The sequence below is a fragment of the Trichomonas vaginalis genome, chromosome I (genome assembly GCF_026262505.1).
Source record: "Trichomonas vaginalis G3 chromosome I, whole genome shotgun sequence".
In the NCBI taxonomy this organism is placed as follows: Eukaryota; Parabasalia; order Trichomonadida; family Trichomonadidae; genus Trichomonas; species Trichomonas vaginalis.
In genome coordinates this window covers 7,941,200-7,957,563 of record NC_067203.1, presented here as the reverse complement: position 1 = coordinate 7,957,563, position 16,364 = coordinate 7,941,200, and the positions used below count along the sequence as shown (strand labels likewise).

General features: G+C 34.5%; 14 protein-coding genes and 1 pseudogene across 15 annotated transcripts, besides 1 other annotated feature; 10 read left to right on the top strand and 5 right to left on the bottom strand.

Moving 5' to 3' along the window:
* Positions 1-7: 7 nt before the first annotated feature.
* On the top strand, positions 8-994 carry TVAGG3_0949320 (tRNA threonylcarbamoyladenosine metabolic process; the record flags this gene model as incomplete). Its single annotated transcript, XM_001303968.2, has 1 exon — positions 15-665. The coding sequence occupies one exon, from the start codon at positions 15-17 to the stop codon at positions 663-665; it is 651 nt and encodes a 216-aa protein (XP_001303969.1).
* Positions 995-1,667: 673 nt separating this feature from the next.
* Positions 1,668-16,364: part of a mobile genetic element that runs on past the window's edge.
* TVAGG3_0949310 lies at positions 1,783-2,606 on the top strand (annotated as a pseudogene). Its single transcript has one exon. A coding segment is annotated over exon 1 (824 nt).
* TVAGG3_0949300 (protein of unknown function, DUF4106 family) lies at positions 3,584-3,886 on the top strand (the record flags this gene model as incomplete). The annotated part of the gene is made up of 1 exon (XM_051253178.1): positions 3,584-3,886. The coding sequence occupies one exon, from the start codon at positions 3,584-3,586 to the stop codon at positions 3,884-3,886; it is 303 nt and encodes a 100-aa protein (XP_051078752.1).
* Positions 3,904-4,501, top strand: TVAGG3_0949290 (protein of unknown function, DUF4106 family; the record flags this gene model as incomplete). Its single annotated transcript, XM_051253177.1, has 1 exon — positions 3,904-4,501. A coding segment is annotated over one exon (598 nt), but the record flags the coding sequence as incomplete, so codon positions are not given.
* Positions 5,097-5,821, top strand: TVAGG3_0949280 (uncharacterized protein; the record flags this gene model as incomplete). Its single annotated transcript, XM_051253176.1, has 1 exon — positions 5,097-5,821. A coding segment is annotated over one exon (725 nt), but the record flags the coding sequence as incomplete, so codon positions are not given.
* On the bottom strand, positions 6,598-7,016 carry TVAGG3_0949270 (uncharacterized protein; the record flags this gene model as incomplete). The annotated part of the gene is made up of 1 exon (XM_051253175.1): positions 6,598-7,016. A coding segment is annotated over one exon (419 nt), but the record flags the coding sequence as incomplete, so codon positions are not given.
* Positions 7,080-7,613, top strand: TVAGG3_0949260 (protein of unknown function, DUF4106 family; the record flags this gene model as incomplete). Its single annotated transcript, XM_051253174.1, has 1 exon — positions 7,080-7,613. The coding sequence occupies one exon, from the start codon at positions 7,080-7,082 to the stop codon at positions 7,611-7,613; it is 534 nt and encodes a 177-aa protein (XP_051078748.1).
* On the top strand, positions 7,619-8,425 carry TVAGG3_0949250 (uncharacterized protein; the record flags this gene model as incomplete). Its single annotated transcript, XM_051253173.1, has 1 exon — positions 7,619-8,425. The coding sequence occupies one exon, from the start codon at positions 7,619-7,621 to the stop codon at positions 8,423-8,425; it is 807 nt and encodes a 268-aa protein (XP_051078747.1).
* TVAGG3_0949240 (uncharacterized protein) lies at positions 8,457-9,692 on the top strand (the record flags this gene model as incomplete). The annotated part of the gene is made up of 1 exon (XM_001297565.2): positions 8,457-9,692. One exon carries the CDS (start codon positions 8,457-8,459, stop codon positions 9,690-9,692), a length of 1,236 nt encoding a protein of 411 aa, XP_001297566.2.
* On the top strand, positions 10,098-10,517 carry TVAGG3_0949230 (protein of unknown function, DUF4108 family; the record flags this gene model as incomplete). The annotated part of the gene is made up of 1 exon (XM_051253172.1): positions 10,098-10,517. One exon carries the CDS (start codon positions 10,098-10,100, stop codon positions 10,515-10,517), a length of 420 nt encoding a protein of 139 aa, XP_051078746.1.
* TVAGG3_0949220 (uncharacterized protein) lies at positions 10,534-10,989 on the bottom strand (the record flags this gene model as incomplete). The annotated part of the gene is made up of 1 exon (XM_001297566.1): positions 10,534-10,989. One exon carries the CDS (start codon positions 10,987-10,989, stop codon positions 10,534-10,536), a length of 456 nt encoding a protein of 151 aa, XP_001297567.1.
* On the top strand, positions 11,026-11,901 carry TVAGG3_0949210 (protein of unknown function, DUF4106 family; the record flags this gene model as incomplete). The annotated part of the gene is made up of 1 exon (XM_051253171.1): positions 11,026-11,901. One exon carries the CDS (start codon positions 11,026-11,028, stop codon positions 11,899-11,901), a length of 876 nt encoding a protein of 291 aa, XP_051078745.1.
* Positions 12,368-13,147, bottom strand: TVAGG3_0949200 (KilA, N-terminal/APSES-type HTH, DNA-binding family; the record flags this gene model as incomplete). Its single annotated transcript, XM_001297567.1, has 1 exon — positions 12,368-13,147. The coding sequence occupies one exon, from the start codon at positions 13,145-13,147 to the stop codon at positions 12,368-12,370; it is 780 nt and encodes a 259-aa protein (XP_001297568.1).
* On the bottom strand, positions 14,193-14,513 carry TVAGG3_0949190 (organellar and viral DNA polymerase type B; the record flags this gene model as incomplete). Its single annotated transcript, XM_001297568.1, has 1 exon — positions 14,193-14,513. One exon carries the CDS (start codon positions 14,511-14,513, stop codon positions 14,193-14,195), a length of 321 nt encoding a protein of 106 aa, XP_001297569.1.
* On the bottom strand, positions 15,270-15,644 carry TVAGG3_0949180 (uncharacterized protein; the record flags this gene model as incomplete). Its single annotated transcript, XM_051253170.1, has 1 exon — positions 15,270-15,644. One exon carries the CDS (start codon positions 15,642-15,644, stop codon positions 15,270-15,272), a length of 375 nt encoding a protein of 124 aa, XP_051078744.1.

Below are 16,364 nucleotides of genomic sequence, written 5' to 3'. Positions count from 1 at the left end.
TTTAAAAATTCAAAATGAATCGAGAAAATTGGGTTGAAATAAAAAGAGGAGCCGAAGCATCTATTTGGAAGATGCAACTTTTTGGAAAGAATTGCGTTGCTAAAGTTCTTGAACCAAAAACATGGCGCGCAGCACCACTTGATAAAATGTTACGATCAGATCGAATTAAAAGCGAAGCAAGAACTAATTTTAGATGCATGCAGCTTGGTGTTCCAACATGCCCAATAGTTTATATTGATCCTGAAACCTCTACTTTGATTATGGAAGAATTAAATGGTGGAAGTTTGAAGCAAATGATTTTCAATTGCACAGATCATAATGATCCTAAAGTTATTCAAGCTCTCAAAGAAATGGGACAAATTATTGCAACTTTACACAATAATGAAATTTTACATGGAGATTTAACAACATCAAACTTCATGTTACATGATGGAAAAGTTAGAGTTATAGATTTTGGACTCTCTTTCCAAAGCGGACTTCCAGAAGATTTTGCTGTTGATTTATACGTCATGGAAAGGGCATTTAACTCTTCTCATCCGGACAAAACTGATTTGCTTAAAATAATTTTCGATTCTTATACAGAACATTGCAAGAAAGCCCCTGTAATCTTGAAACGTCTGAAGAAGGTTCGTTCTCGAGGACGTAAGCGATCAATGGTTGGATAACTCAACTACCAATAACAATTACTTACTTTTTATCTTTTTTTTGTATAAAATATAAATATAAATTATAATTTGAAAATAGATTGAATAATTCAATACCAAAACGGCACTCAATATATCACACAATCAGAGAATATTCCTTAGCGATTAGAAATTTGTAATAGAAATAATTTTTATAATAGGGAATTAGACTACATCAGCATTAATAATTTCCTTTGGGTTCATATTGTTTATTTTGGCTCAAATTCTCTGCATTGAAATTTGTTCCAAATCTGATGTGATTACAAATTCATGAAGCTTGTCACTCCCTTCATAATCATAGCTAAATAAAAAATACAGGTCAATTGCTTAAACAATAATTTTTTTAAAAAAATTTTGATCCCACAACTTAAATAAAATCTAGATAAAAAAAAAAAAAAAAAAAAGGAGTGGGGCTTCCAGGCACTTCGTGCCTTCTAGCCCTGAGGATGAATGAGTATAATGAAGTTTTTTTTTTTTCTTGGGGGATGGCTTCCAGGCACTTCGTGCCTTCTAGCCCCCGAAGATGTTTAGTATAAATGAAGTTTTTATTCGGAGGGCTTCCAGGCGCGTTACGCCCTGAAGATGTTTAGTATAAATGAAGTTTTTATTCGGAAAATTGTTAGTCTTCTTGGTCGAAAACATTATATAATGTTTCACTTTTCACAAATTATATATGTTTTCATGTTTTGTCAAGACTTCTTCGTAAATGTTTTGTCAAGACTTCTTCGTAAATGTTTTGTCAAGACTTCTTCGTAAATGTTTTGTCAAGACTTCTTCGTAAATGTTTTGTCAAGACTTCTTCGTAAATGTTTTGTCAAGACTTCTTCGTAAATGTTTTGTCAAGACTTCTTCGTAAATGTTTTGTCAAGACTTCTTCGTAAAATCAGACAAAAATAATGTTTAGGGTAGAAGGTTAGATATAACCTCTTTTCTAACCTCTTTTCTACCCTCTTGAATTTTCATGATTTCTTCGTCATAGGCACGGAGATAGGACGGTTATTTTACAAAACTGACAACACTTTGACCGAGTAGTTTTTTGTGCTGAACAAAAAGTGTCATATAAACCTCTGTCAAAAACCGCTTTTTAACTTCACTTAAAATGCCACGTAAGCTACGTAAGAATATACGTAAGAGGAAGGGAGCATTGAAACATCCAATAGTAAAACTAACACCACAACAACAGTTGCAACAACAAATGATGAATGACCCCACTATGTTGCAACAAATGTCAAGCAACCCTATGCTTTTAAGCCGAGTTATTGGTGCACAGAGTGGAGGTTTAAGAGCGGCACTTTTAGCGAAAATGGCAGGCTATGGTGGAGCTGCAGACGGAACAGCTTATAACCCTCAAAGTCAAATGAATTTGAGTTCACTCAAAAATCAAATAACAGATGTCAAAAAGTCAAACATAGACATACAGAAACAAATAAGTGAAAACGAAAAGAAACTAGAATATGACAGACACACAAAGAAACTCAATGAGTTAAACGTAGAGAAAAAGAAGAAAGAAGAACAACTGAAAGAACTAAGTACAGAGGAATATGCGAAAAAAGTGTCAGAAAAAGCAGCAGAAGTAGCAAAAATGGAACAAGATGTTATAAATTTGAAAAACCATACTACTCAATATAAAGTACTGAAAGATGAAGAAAATAAAACAAAAAGCCCTGAAGACATATATGGATAGCGATGAGTATAAAAAAGAAGTTGAAGCAAATGTAAAGGCAGAAAAACTTTTACAGTTGCAAAACCAAACCGTACAGTATGAAAACTTAGCACAAGAAAGTAAAAATAACGACGCAGCCATGCAAAAGGCAATGAAAAGCGCAGAATATATAAAAGCTAACAATGACTGGTTAGATGCCCAAGCCAACGCTAAAGCAGCCCAGCTTATAGGGTCAATAAGGACAAAAATACAAGCGGATGAAGACAGTTCAAATGAAACTTTAACAAATGCTGACTTTAAGAACGCCTTCGAAGCTCTTCATAGTAAGGTGAAACAAGTGAACGACTTCTCATCTGGAAAGAAACTGAAGTCTGAAGGTTTCGACAAAGAGTTAAAAGAAGTAGCACAAAATATGACGAAAATAACAGATGCAGCAACGAGACAGGCAGTTCAAAGTGCCTATGACGCCGTTAGAGCAACTGTTGTGAAAAGTCAAGAAAAAGAGTTACAACAGACCAAAACAGACCTAGTAAATGCTTTCTTAAAAACGAAAAGTCAGGTAGGACATTACGCTGCAGATGGAACATATGTGCCAGCTGGTGGAACTTATATACCAGCTGGTGGAACTTATATACTAGCTAGTGGAACTTATATACCACCAAACCCTCCAAGAGAAGCACCTGCACCAGGACTACCTAAAACATTTACATCGTCACATGGACACAGACACAGGCATGCACCAAAACCAACACAACAACCAGCACAACAACCACCTCCACAACCAGCACAGCAACCAACACAACAACCAACACAACAACCAACAGTTCAAAACCCTGCACAACAACCAACAGTTCAAAACCCTGCACAACAACCACAAACAGAGCAAGGACATAAAAGAAGTAGAGAACAAGGAAACCAAGAATTCTTAAAAAGGCTTAAGGAAGACTATGGTTACCCAGATAGTATTGACTTTAGTGACAGATATAAAGAAGCTATTAGAAAGTTCAAGGATGGAAATACTGACCCGGACCTATTTAGCTTTATGGCTCAGCACCAAAACGGATATAAATTCAAACCTGGAAAATACAAGCTCGCTAAGGGATATGATTTAATAGCATATCATCCAAATGACATGAACGAATTTACTCCGAGATATTTGATGTCAGAGCTAAATGACAATTCAACTTTCGTCATGAAACGCGTAAAAAATAGAGACGGAACGAAAGAACAAAAGCTTATGAATGCGGATGACGTAGATAGGGAAATTGTTGAAAACGGTCTCGGAATATATGAAATGCCAGCAGATGAGGTACAAGAAACTCCACAGGAAGAACTAGTTCAGATACAACCAGACATGGAAGAAATAGTTCAGCAACAACAGCTAGAAGAGCCTGAAGGAAACGAACAAGTCACTCCTTTGGAAACTAACTTCACAGAACTAGATGAAGATTTGGAACAGCCGAAAAATCTTGACCCTCAACAAGAGTATGCGGAGAATATGGAATATTTCCAAGAGTCTAAAAAAATTCGGCTGACATAGTAGAAGAATATCGAAAAATGTTTGCCGACATACAAAAGACTCCAACATCAGATGAAAATATCCAGCATAGAATGGAAGAACTGAAAAAAAATGTACACAAATACAACAACCCTTTTTACTTACGAGCATTTAACGTTCAATCTTCGGATGAACTCGGTGAAAATAAAAGGTTAAATTTCAAGAAAACATATAGAAATGAAACATTGTTTAAAGTTCATTCAGAACCTAACCAAGATGGAAACAAACCTACTTTTGTTTCTGCAGACGATGGAACTACAATGAGATGGGGTCATAAAGCTAACCCGGATAGGTGGTTCATAAACTTACAACCACAATTCCAAGAAGTTGTAGACGCAATGGAAGTCAATGGTGAACGAGATATAGCTGGTATTTTAAGCGCGGCTTTAATGCCATTGAAAGATATGAAACATGCAGATATTTTGGACCAGTATGAAATGAACATGGCTGATGGAAATATAACACCTGACGTTCTAGAACATTTATCTCAAAGAACTACACAGAACCATAGAGATGGTATATTTGGTGAAGAGTTTAGAAAGACAGTTAGGGAGAGAGAAGGAAGAGAACCTATTGTACATGACCTTGCAAATGAAAGTTTGCAAAATGTCATAAAAACTTACTTTGCAGACAATGAACTGAGAAGGGATGAATATTTAAGAAAACTCAAATTGACAGTACCAAATGAAATGTTAGTATTGAAAAACATGTTCCTTGACAAAATAAAACCAACTACAGAAATAAACGACGCAAGACTGAAAGATTGGGTAAAAGCTTTCCCATTCACAAAAGATATAGTTGGTAACATGGAAAGAAAACCAGAATGGCTACAAAAACATATATTTGGAAACGAGCATATTCCATATGGACAGGCACTGTTTGAAGAGCTTGAACCGGAAACTCAGGAAAGAGTCATGCAAACAATACGCGAAGACTCAAATACAGACTATGACAAACTCTTTCTAGGATATAGGTTACCTGAGATGGGCGACCAGAGCCAAAAGGCAAAAAGGGCATGGAAAATTTGCAACATACTAGATGAACATAATGCAAAGATGCAACAACTTGAAGCAGAGGGCAATGAAGGAAAAAGAAGAGTTAAAAACTCAGTCAGGAAGAAAGTAAAGCTTGGTCCACGTGGGTTCTATTATGACATATAAATCCAACTATTCTATATTTTTACTCATATGAAATGTACGCCGCTCAGAATATAACGCCAACAGTTTTGGATGCTATGAATGGAAATGTTTCCGAATGGTATAACGAATGCGACAATGCCATTAGAAGGTCAGAAATAGTTCCTGGAACTTACGAATATACAACTGCTGTTTCTTATGGAAACGTAGGTGAGTTTGGAGAAGGTTCTTCAACAACAGTAGATATTGCTTGCGACAGGTTTCATATAATTTCTATTGACAACTCTTTCTTATACGTGGAACAAGACATTGAAATAAAACCTTCTGCCAAGTTGTCTGACAAGAAAGGTTGCAATGGAATTTTCTATGTCGGATACCAATATGCTCCAGAAGTTTTCATGGGATATAAGATATATTCTAACTCTGACTTAGTTCAAACAGTAACATGGGCAAACTATGAATGGTTCGCTTTGAGAAACTCAGTACAACCACAAGCTAGAGAACAAACAGACCAGTATGCAACTATTGAGAAAATAAGAAGACTTGACCCTAACGTTCCAGGAGTTTATGTTAACCTTTCTGGACAAACTGCAGCAGCAGTAACCAAAGTAAAACTGAAACTTAGAGTTCCTTTGTCATCTTTCCTCATCTTCAGGTTTTTAAGATACTTGCCAAACTGGGCAGGAAAAATTTCTATCGAACTTACTCCAAGCAAAAATAACTTAGTCATTGCACCAACACAAGACCCATTCACTCTTACAGAAGTAGTGGGAACAAATAAAATGTCATTCGCCGACTTTTGCAAAAACAAAGTTGACTTAGACTTTGGTTTCTCAAACCTCAACACTGAAGTAAACTATTATTTCAATGCTGCTGGAGATGCTTGGGACCCAGTTAAGTTCACATGCGAAAAATTTGAATGCAAGAGAATAGAAAGCAGACTTGCAGTCTATATGTTGGACCCAGATATTTCAAATGCTTTAGCTGCCAAATATATTGCAGTTCCACTTATGTTCCCTATACACCAAATATCTGTCAAAGACTTTGCAGGTGAAGTTGGAAACCAAAGTGCTGACCCAGGTGCAAGAACAGATATTGCTTTAACAACTGCAATGAAACATGCAGATACTATGTTTGTACTGTTCAGACGAACTATAAATGACTATTCTTGTTTCTACAACCCCGGTATTAAATATCATATAAACATAGATGGCAAATATTATCCAAGAGAAGAATATTCTACAGTTGAGGATATGAGGTCATACAACTTGACATTAGATGCTATGAACTTTAACAACAACTTCACAACAACCATAAACCCTGAAATGCAAAGTTCTATTATGCCATATGTGAAAGTATGGACTCATACAGGAGGTCAAAAAACTCAATATACAAATGGAGACCGTTCAAACTTTTGGCTTGGCATTCCATTTGCTGACTCAGAAGACTTTATGGGTGGTATTTCAACTGTTGGTACAGTTCAAATACAATATACTGGTGACAGAGACGGTCCAGATGAACTGAGAGCAAAGAAGTTTACAAAACCAATAGCACTTTTCACGGAAGATGCTCTTTTGAAGATTCGTTCGATGAAACCTGCTGGGCTCCTCAGATTGGCATAACGACAGCTTCCATCGAGCAGATTTTGGCAGCAGGTCAGTAAGTTGTTCTTGAACTGACTTCTCTCCGTCAAATATTGACAGTACGCCAGTTTTGACATAAAATTGTATTATAAACTTACCTTTAGAAATATCGGTCAGTTTTGTTGTTATATTTTTGTCTGCTTCAAGAACTTTCACCATCTCGGTTATACCAACTTTCTTTGCTTTATGAAAATATTTTGGTTCAGCAAATATTGCTATTCTATAACATTTTCCATTGTTTGTGTAAAGAACTACTCTGTCAATGAACTTGTATTGTTTGTGTGTGTAAACTTTGTTCTGCTTCAATTCGAAGAGATACTCGAATACGTCCATCTTTTTATTCTAAGTAAAATGTCATTTCCGAAAAATAGAAGCGTAAGTGTTTCAAAAGGTTTAATGGCGATGGCAGATGTGAAGTTAAATTCACCAACTCAAACAAACAGTCAAAGTGTTATTGTCAATGTCAAAGAAAGAGATGTTGAAATGGGGAAACCATACGAAGACCAAGATGGTATAACAATAGTTCCTGTAAAAGAACCAACATATCCTGAAGTTAGCAGAGACTTAAGTTCTGTTGCAGATATTCGAAACGACTACCAACAACTGAAAGACAAACTTCAAACTCAGGAGAAGATTTGTCAAGCTTTAAGTATAATGTTAAACTTGGTCGAACACAACCCTGTAAAGGTGAGCTCCTATGTCATTGCACCTCATGAAGTTTTGAAAGAACTATTGAAACTTTTGACAGAGGCAGACGATATAAACATCAAAGAAATAGAACCCGACATTAGTTGCTGTGGTGTTTCATATAATGTCATTGACAAGATATACGTTATGAAAGGAGGTGAAACGTTGAACTTAAAGTATAGTTTCCCAGACGTCATAAAAATATTTGACGACCACAACATTTCATTAAAATTTATTTGCTAAGTAAAATGGCAGAAGACATAATGGTTTATACTATTACGACTAAAAACCCTGAGTCATATAATTCTATAACAACAAACTTACAAAGTCCTCAAGGACGATATTGTAAACTAACCTTAAACACAATGACGACTAAAGCCTGTTTTGCTCTTTTGACACCAGAAGACTTTGTTGTTGTGAATGGTAAAAAATACTCCTTTGAAGATACTTACTCAGATATACCACCAACAGGTTTTGTTGACTTATTTAATACTTTACGTACGAGTGTAACATGTGCTGCAACTAGAGCAGGTTTCATTATGTTTGGATGTCCGACTGAGTTTACTATAAACGATATGAGCTATAATACAAAACTTATTTCTGGTTTTTACTACCAACAGTTTCCTATAACAGGAAAAGGTGTCATACAAGGAATGTCTATTCCATTGACATTAAGCACACCAATCTTATATATTGTTTCAAACTTAGGTTCAAAGTGTTATTCGAATGTCGACAGAAACTACTATGACCAAAAGATACTCATGCGTATAAACAACACTTTCTCTGCTGGTTTGCCTATTGTTCATTCGAATGCAGAGTTTTCAGCTTTAGTAAACTCAAACACTTTAGCAAACATAAACTTAACCTTAGTCGACGCAAACTTTGTTCCTGTAAAACTTTTATGTCCTATGTATTTGTCAATGACGGCAGAAAGTTTCGAATTGGAAGATGCAACTGGTGAAAGTATTGTACTACAAGAACAACTTCAACAACAAATAGCTCAAGAACAACAAATGCAACAACAAAGTCAAGAACAACAAATAGCTCAAGAATAAAAAAAATATTTTTTTTTATTTTTATAAAAAAATGTACAGAATAGATGTTTCAGATTTTTATGACTTCCAAGCATTCAGAAATATGTGTCCATTTCGAGACTATAACAAAGCAGTCGAGAATTTGAAACGTTTAGTCATTTATGTCGACTCTGCCCCAGAATGTTATGTCATGAAAGAATGGGATGTTGTCTTTAACAAACCAAGAGCAACCATAGTTTCAGAACAAGAATGTAGACAGAAACTTAAGAAAATAAAAGTCGTACAAGTTGGCATGAAGATGTTAGATGCTTGGGATATCTTATTGTCAAAGTTAGAAGATTTTTCAGTTCGTGGTATAAAGTTCTATACACCTTCTCCAAACTTCTATTCTATCTTCACTGGATATAAATATGAACAAGTAGAATGGAAAGAAAATATTATAGAAGCTTGGTTAGACCATGTCAAAGAAATTATATGCAATGGAAACGAAAGAGTCTATGAGTATATCTTATGTTGGTTTGCAAACATCTTACAACATCCAAGTGCTAAAAATGAAACTGCTCTCATTATAATTGGAAAACAAGGAACAGGTAAGAATACTTTCTTTACAGATATCTTATGCAAACTATTAGAAGGTTATTCGAACCCGAATATGACAAACTTAGAAAACATCTGTGGCAAGTTTAACTCCTCAATAGAGAATATGAAACTTATAGTATGTAACGAACTTCAAAGTATAGATACAACAAAAGTTTTGAACTCAGATGCTTTGAAGAGTCTTATAACAGACAAAGTTGGAGTTGTTGAAAGAAAATATAAAGACCAAAGAGTTTGTGAAAATGTTGCAAACTTCATTATGGTTTCAAACAATGCTGTTCCGATGAAGTTAGAAAGTTCTGACAGAAGATATGTAGTTGTCAGAACGTCAGATTCTCATATGCAAGATACAGAATATTTTGACGACTTAGCAGAAACTTTGACATCTGACTTTTACAACCACTTGTTCTCATACTTTATGACATTAGATATTTCAAAGTTCAATCCAAGACAAATTCCATATACCGAAGAGAGACAAACATTGTTAGAAGCAAACAAGAGTGTATATGAACTGTTTATAGATGAGACTAACTTTGAGTGTTTAGATGAAAGGTCATTGTACGATGAATATAAACAATATTGTCAAGAGTATGGTTATATGACAGCGTCTAAACGAACATTCTTGGCAAATGTCAAAAATCTTTTAGATGTTCAGAACGGCGTATATACAAAGAAAAATTTTTATGAGTAAATTTAAAAAAAAATTTTTTTATCCGATAGAAAAAGATGACAGAAAAATTAACTTTTTACATAGCGCCAGACCCTTCTTGCCCACATCTTTTTAAGCCACAATATATAGACATAGAACTAAATAGAGAAAGCGAAATTCTACAAACAGAAGAAACATATAGAGACCTAGATAACGAAAATGGATATGCGCTATTCTGGTTAGATTGTCCTTATGAAATGTATGAAAAAAAGGCTTTATATGAAGAATATAGAAAATATTGTCATGAAAACGATATAAGACCAAGCTCTAGAGAAAAATTCTATGCTGGTATAAAACATCTTTTCGAAGTTCGGAATGGCAAATATAGAAAGAAATAATTTTTCTGAGTAAATTTAAAAAAAAATATTTTTTTATCCGATAGAAAAGATGGCAAAATTCATCTCAGTAAATAAGTACATGACAGAAGTCAAAGAAGAACTAGACCCATTCGCTTATTTGAATGTTTACTTCTACCATTTTGAAAAGTCTTCATTCAGCAAAGTTTGGAACATCGAACCAGTTAAGTTTGCTATTGTGACTAAAAATGGTGCGAAATTTGAAGACTTAGACATAGAAGGTTTGTTAGCAGTCAAAGAAAATTTTGACAGAAGGTTTTCAAACCTTAAAGAAGGCAAAGCATACAAACTTGTTATACCTTATGAACCAAAGAAAGCAGACGACTATGAATATTATGAGTCTAAGATAGTTGAAGTTCAAGGTAAATTGGGTAAAAAGATTTTAGAGTCTAAACCAGTGTTTGCTCCTAAAGAGGAAGAGAACATTGACATTGACCCAGAAATGTTCTAAAAATAAAATTTTATTTTTACATGTCAAATTTCTTTTTCTCTGGAACTGGCTCTGGTTCAGGTTCTTTCTTCTCTTCTACTTTTTTCTCTTTCTTTCCTTTCTTCTTCTTTTCTGGTGGAGTTATGTCAAATTTCTCAGAACCATATTTCTGTAAAAGTTCTTTGTCCTGTAATAGCTCATCTATTCTGTTTTCTATTTCATCTTCAAGAACAGCGCATGTGTCTTCTTTGCATTCTAAGAACTTTTGTTGGACTTCAGCTTTCCAATCGGCGTCATCTCTGTCAACAAGTCTGTCATTGACAAATTTTAAGACTTCTCTGCTTAATGTTTTATGGTTCTTGTCATATTCCCAGAAACAGAACTTTAGAACAAATTCACCTTTCTTGTTTACACTATGTAAGATTTTATGGTCTACAGATGTTTTGCTGTCGAAAAGTTTGTCTCGAATATAGATAGCGAAATCGCTAGACATTTTCTAAAAGATAAAATTTTTAATTTTTCTAAAAATATGTTAGAAAAAAAGTTTGCTGACATTGACAAGAAATTTGAGAATGTTTTAAACAAGAACAAGAGGAAGTTGGAAAATGCTCAGATAAAACCCATACATGACAAGTTCTTATTTGCTCAGAATGGTATAACAGGTCTAATTGCACCACCTGGGTCGGGTAAGACTTTCACTTATCTTAAAATGGCTGCACAACAACAAGAACTAGATGAGAAGAACCCATTTTATGAGTTAGTAGTCATTTGTAGTACTTCTGGTCAATTTGACCAAACCGTCAATTCGTTCAAAGATATTATAAAAAAGTCTAAGTTAGTATGTATAAAAGACTCTGAGTTGTTAGATTGGATAAAGAAGTACCAAAGAAGAGTTTTGAAGTACAATGCTATAAATGAGTATGTCAATTCTAAGTTTAAAGACCCAAATGAGGAAATGCAGAGAATATTAGAGAAGAAACACTTCAGAAACAAACAGAAAGAGATAGAATACATTTCGAAGAAATTGCAATCTTACGATTGGAAGACATACCCTCATAGATGTCTTCTTATCTTAGATGATTTCGCCTCTCATCCTTTGTTAAAGAACAGAGAACAAGACATGTGTCGAATTCTTAAGAAGCTCAGACACTTTAACATCTCTGTTGTCATTTGTGTACAGACAGCAAAGAGTTTAAGTAAGGATGTAAAGAGAATACTGACTGACATTGTACTTTTCCCCGGATTGTCCGAAGACGATTTCATGGAACTTATGAAAGAGTCCATGGCAGGTAAGTTTGACAGACATGAACTATGGGAGAAGTACAAAGTCATACAAGACCCTCATACTTCTTTCAGAATTCATATCTACGCGAACAAAGTTCAAATTGTAAAAAGTCAAGCGTAAAAAATCTAAGTGTTTAGTCTTAGTAAGTCTGTTGTGGTGCTGGGGCTGTCGGTTCTTCTGGCTTTGGAAGACATTCAGGAAGAGGAATGTCAGTCGTCCGTTTGTGTCCTGTCGGAAGGAAGAACTTTTCCTGTTGGAAGGAAGAACTTTTCCTGTTGGAAGGAAAAACTTTTTCTGAAGTTCGACCAAAAAGTTCTCAATTTTCGAAAATTTGAATGGTTTACGGACGAACAACAGAAAAAATTTTGCCTGTCGGAAGGAAATTTTTTTCCAGTTGTCGGGAAATTTTTTTCCAGTAGGAAGGAAGGACTCGGAATGTCGGATGGAAGGACTCGGAATGTCGGAAGGAAAAACTTTTTCTGTCGGATGGAAGGACTCGGAATGCCAGAAGGATTTGACGAGGCAATTTACCTAATTTGAGCTACCTGAGCCATCTGAAGTCAAGCTTGAAAAATAAATGGCTCATCTACCCTACTTGTTTGAAGTTGTCAAAATACTCTGTTATTTTTTCCTTTAACAATGGCAAATCTTCTTTGAAGGTAAGTATTGTACAACCTTTCATATCATAGTGTGTTTGAGGTAACGTATCTTGAACTATTTGTTTCACATCTTCATTTGGTGTCATTGAAATCGGTAAGTTTTCGCGATAGAACCAATTTCTGTCAGATTTGTAAATCTTAGCAAGGTCGTAAAAGCTTTTGTTGTTTCTTCTGACTAAATGCAACATAACCATATCTCTGTCTTCTTCATTTTCCATCTCTTCAGTATAAATCATATACTTATAGTTCTTTTCCTTTCCTTTTGGTACCGAACGTGGTATTCTTTTCTGAATGCTTTTGTCTTCTTTCATCATATCTTCTCTCTGCTTTGTACAAAGTTCGTCAAGTAGCATAAGTATGTAGATTGCATAACGAGGTGAAGCCCACATTGCTATTGAACTAACTAGGAACTTATGAACATATATACCTTTTAGATGTGATGGTAAGTTTTGTCTGTCTTGGTACATCTTTTTAAGTTCTACATGTTCAAACTCACTGAGGAGTTCATGAGTGCTATTTAATTCAAACCAATCTTGTGGTTTCATAGTATCTGGAGCAAAACATGCTGTCAAAATACTTTGCATTTGGTACATATCGTCTTTGACCGAACGAATGAGACGGAGTTGTTTGTTAAACTGAACCCACTCATATTCTTCATTTATAGCTTCATGAACGATAGCAGTTGTTGTGTTCTCGGTTGTTGACATATCTGTCTTTATATTCCGGATAAAAAAATAAATAAAAATAAAAATAACTTTATTTTTTCTATCTTAAGGAAATTCACGATTTTCATCGTATATGTTTTGTCAAGACTTCTTCGTATATGTTTTGTCAAGACTTCTTCGTAAATGTTTTGTCATGATTTCATCGTAAATGTTTTGTCATGATTTCATCGTATATGTTTTGTCAAGACTTCTTCTTCGTAATGAGCGTAAATGACCAAAAAATAATGTTTAGGGTAGATGGGTAGATATAACCTCTTTTCTACCCTCTTTTCTACCCTCTTGAATTTTCATGAATTTTCATGATTTCATCGTATATGTTTTGTCAAGACTTCTTCGTAAATGTTTTGTCAAGACTTCTTCTTCGTAATGAGCGTAAATGACCAAAAAATAATGTTTAGGGTAGATGGGTAGATATAACCTCTTTTCTACCCTCTTGAATTTTCATGAATTTTCATGATTTCATCGTAAATGTTTTGTCATGATTTCATCGTATATGTTTTGTCAAGACTTCTTCTTCGTAATGAGCGTAAATGACCAAAAAATAATGTTTAGGGTAGATGGGTAGATATAACCTCTTTTCTACCCTCTTTTCTACCCTCTTGAATTTTCATGAATTTTCATGATTTCATCGTATATGTTTTGTCATGATTTCATCGTATATGTTTTGTCAAGACTTCTTCTTCGTAATGAGCGTAAATGACCAAAAAATAATGTTTAGGGTAGATGGGTAGATATAACCTCTTTTCTACCCTCTTTTCTACCCTCTTGAATTTTCATGAATTTTCATGATTTCATCGTATATGTTTTGTCACCTCTTGAATTTTCATGATTTCATCGTAAATGTTTTGTCATGATTTCATCGTAAATGTTTTGTCATGATTTCATCGTATATGTTTTGTCAAGACTTCTTCGTATATGTTTTGTCAAAACTTCTTCTTCGTAATGAGCGTAAATGACCAAAAAATAATGTTTAGGGTAGAATGGTAGATCTACCCTCTTTTCTAACCTCATTTCTACCCCAGTTATTTTATAAGCGTTTTACATGGTAAACATTGTGAATTCGTGAAATTCTAAACAATTTCGTAGCTTCTATTTCTTCTGTCAGTACATCGAATGTTTTAACAATGCCGAAGGTTTCTTTATATTTCTTCTTGACATCTGAAAGAAGGAAATCGTCAGCTGTTGGATAGTTTTTGTTTAGAAATGTCAACATGTCCATTTTATCCTCTACTGGCTTTTCTGCTTCTTTCTTTAAGTCTGCATAGTCGTTTCTCATACGTTCTATCTCTTTGACGGAGTAGTTATATTTCCTCATTGCTGCTTTACATTTAGAACATTGTGGGTTCATTTTTGCGTTATATTCTGAAACCTTACCTGCTAGTATGACTAAGGCGTCAATTGCTCTCTTTAACTCAAAAGTTGCGGGTTTTATCTGTTCATTCCATATCTTACCTCTTCTATCTTTATCTCTTATCTGCCATACACATTCAGCAACTAACGAAACAAAGTTGTCGTAGGTCTTAAACTCCCCAGATTTGTATATGTCAGAGATGTTCTTATATACCATATCGCAATCTTTGTCCATGACTTTGTGGTTGCAATGAAATCCAAGAAACTCATAGTTAACCTTTCGTATGAACTTCTTTATTTCTACTGAGTCAGTTGCTTTGACTTCTATTTCATCGAATTCTGGAATAGTAAGCTTTTGTTGTTGGATTTCAGGAAGTTTAGGTAGATGGTCAATAATATCCTGCATTTCATAAAGATATTCTTCATCTGTTTCATCTTTTGCAGTGCAATCTAAATCTCCTTGGAGAAGTTCTTGCTTTATCTTCTGGATTTCTGTTTCGAAAGTATATGAAGAAGGAATGAAGCTTTTCATCTCTACTAACATTGAAGTTGGGTTCATGACTAACGAGTTTGGTGCTGTTGTTGCTAACATGTTCTTACAATAAAAATAAAAAATATTTTTTTAAAAAAACTAACTTTATTTTTTATTTCGGGAAAATTCATGAAAATTCATGAGGGTAGAAAAGAGGTTAGAAAACAGGTTATATCTACCCATCTACCCTAAACATTATTTTTGTCGAAAAAAATGGTTCATTTACTCACAATATTTTTGTACAAAACGACCCCAAACTTTTAACTTCTTTTCTGCAGCTTCTAATGCTATCTTAGCGAGTTCATATTCTCTAAATTCTCTCTTTAAATCTTCTTGTTCCCATTGGTCTAGTTCGTATGGAGAATCTCTATAACCAGAACATATCTCACGTTCATGTTCTATTTGTTTAAGCACATTTTTTCTAACTTCTTGTTCGAACAAAGGTTTTGCATTCTCTACTGTATCTTCAAGTTCTTCTTCATCTAATTTCTCATGAACTTTCTTGTCTATGGAGTCCAGAATTTTTCCAACTGCTATACAATATTTTGGAGAAGCCCACATTGCTATATAGTTTACGAGTCTTGGGTCTACATACATTCCTCTAACCTGTTTGATTTCATCAGGAATTCCTGCATGAATTTTGTATAAAAAGCAACCCGCTGTTTTCCGCGGGTTGGTATATTCTTCACAAAATGCCTCAAAATACTCTTCCCAGGACTTATTTTCCAACAACCTTCTAAAGTCCTTCCTAAACTGCTGACACATATTTGTTGCATTTATATAACCATCCTTGTCTCTACGTAAGACTTCAATACCGTTGTAAGTGCCTTTTGTGAATGTTTCGCCATTAGATTTGTTCGTGAACGTTTTTGCTTCGACTGACATTTCTGTTCTTACAATAAAAATAAAAAATATTTTTTGGTGGGACGTCGGACATTCGTTTGTGGCTTAACCGTCGGACCACAACGATGAAGAAGTCTTGACAAAACATTTACGATGAAATCATGACAAAACATTTACGATGAAATTCATGAAAATTCATGAAAATTCAAGAGGGTAGAAAAGAGGGTAGAAAAGAGGTTATATCTAACCTTCTACCCTAAACATTATTTTTTGGTCATTTACGCTCATTACGAAGAAGAAGTCTTGACAAAACATATACGATGAAATCATGACAAAACATTTACGATGAAGAAGTTTCGACAAAACATTTACGATGAAATCATGAAAATTCATGAAAATTCAAGAGGGTAGAAAAGAGGGTAGAAAAGAGGTTATATCTAACCTTCTACCCTAAATTATATTTTTGGGTCATTT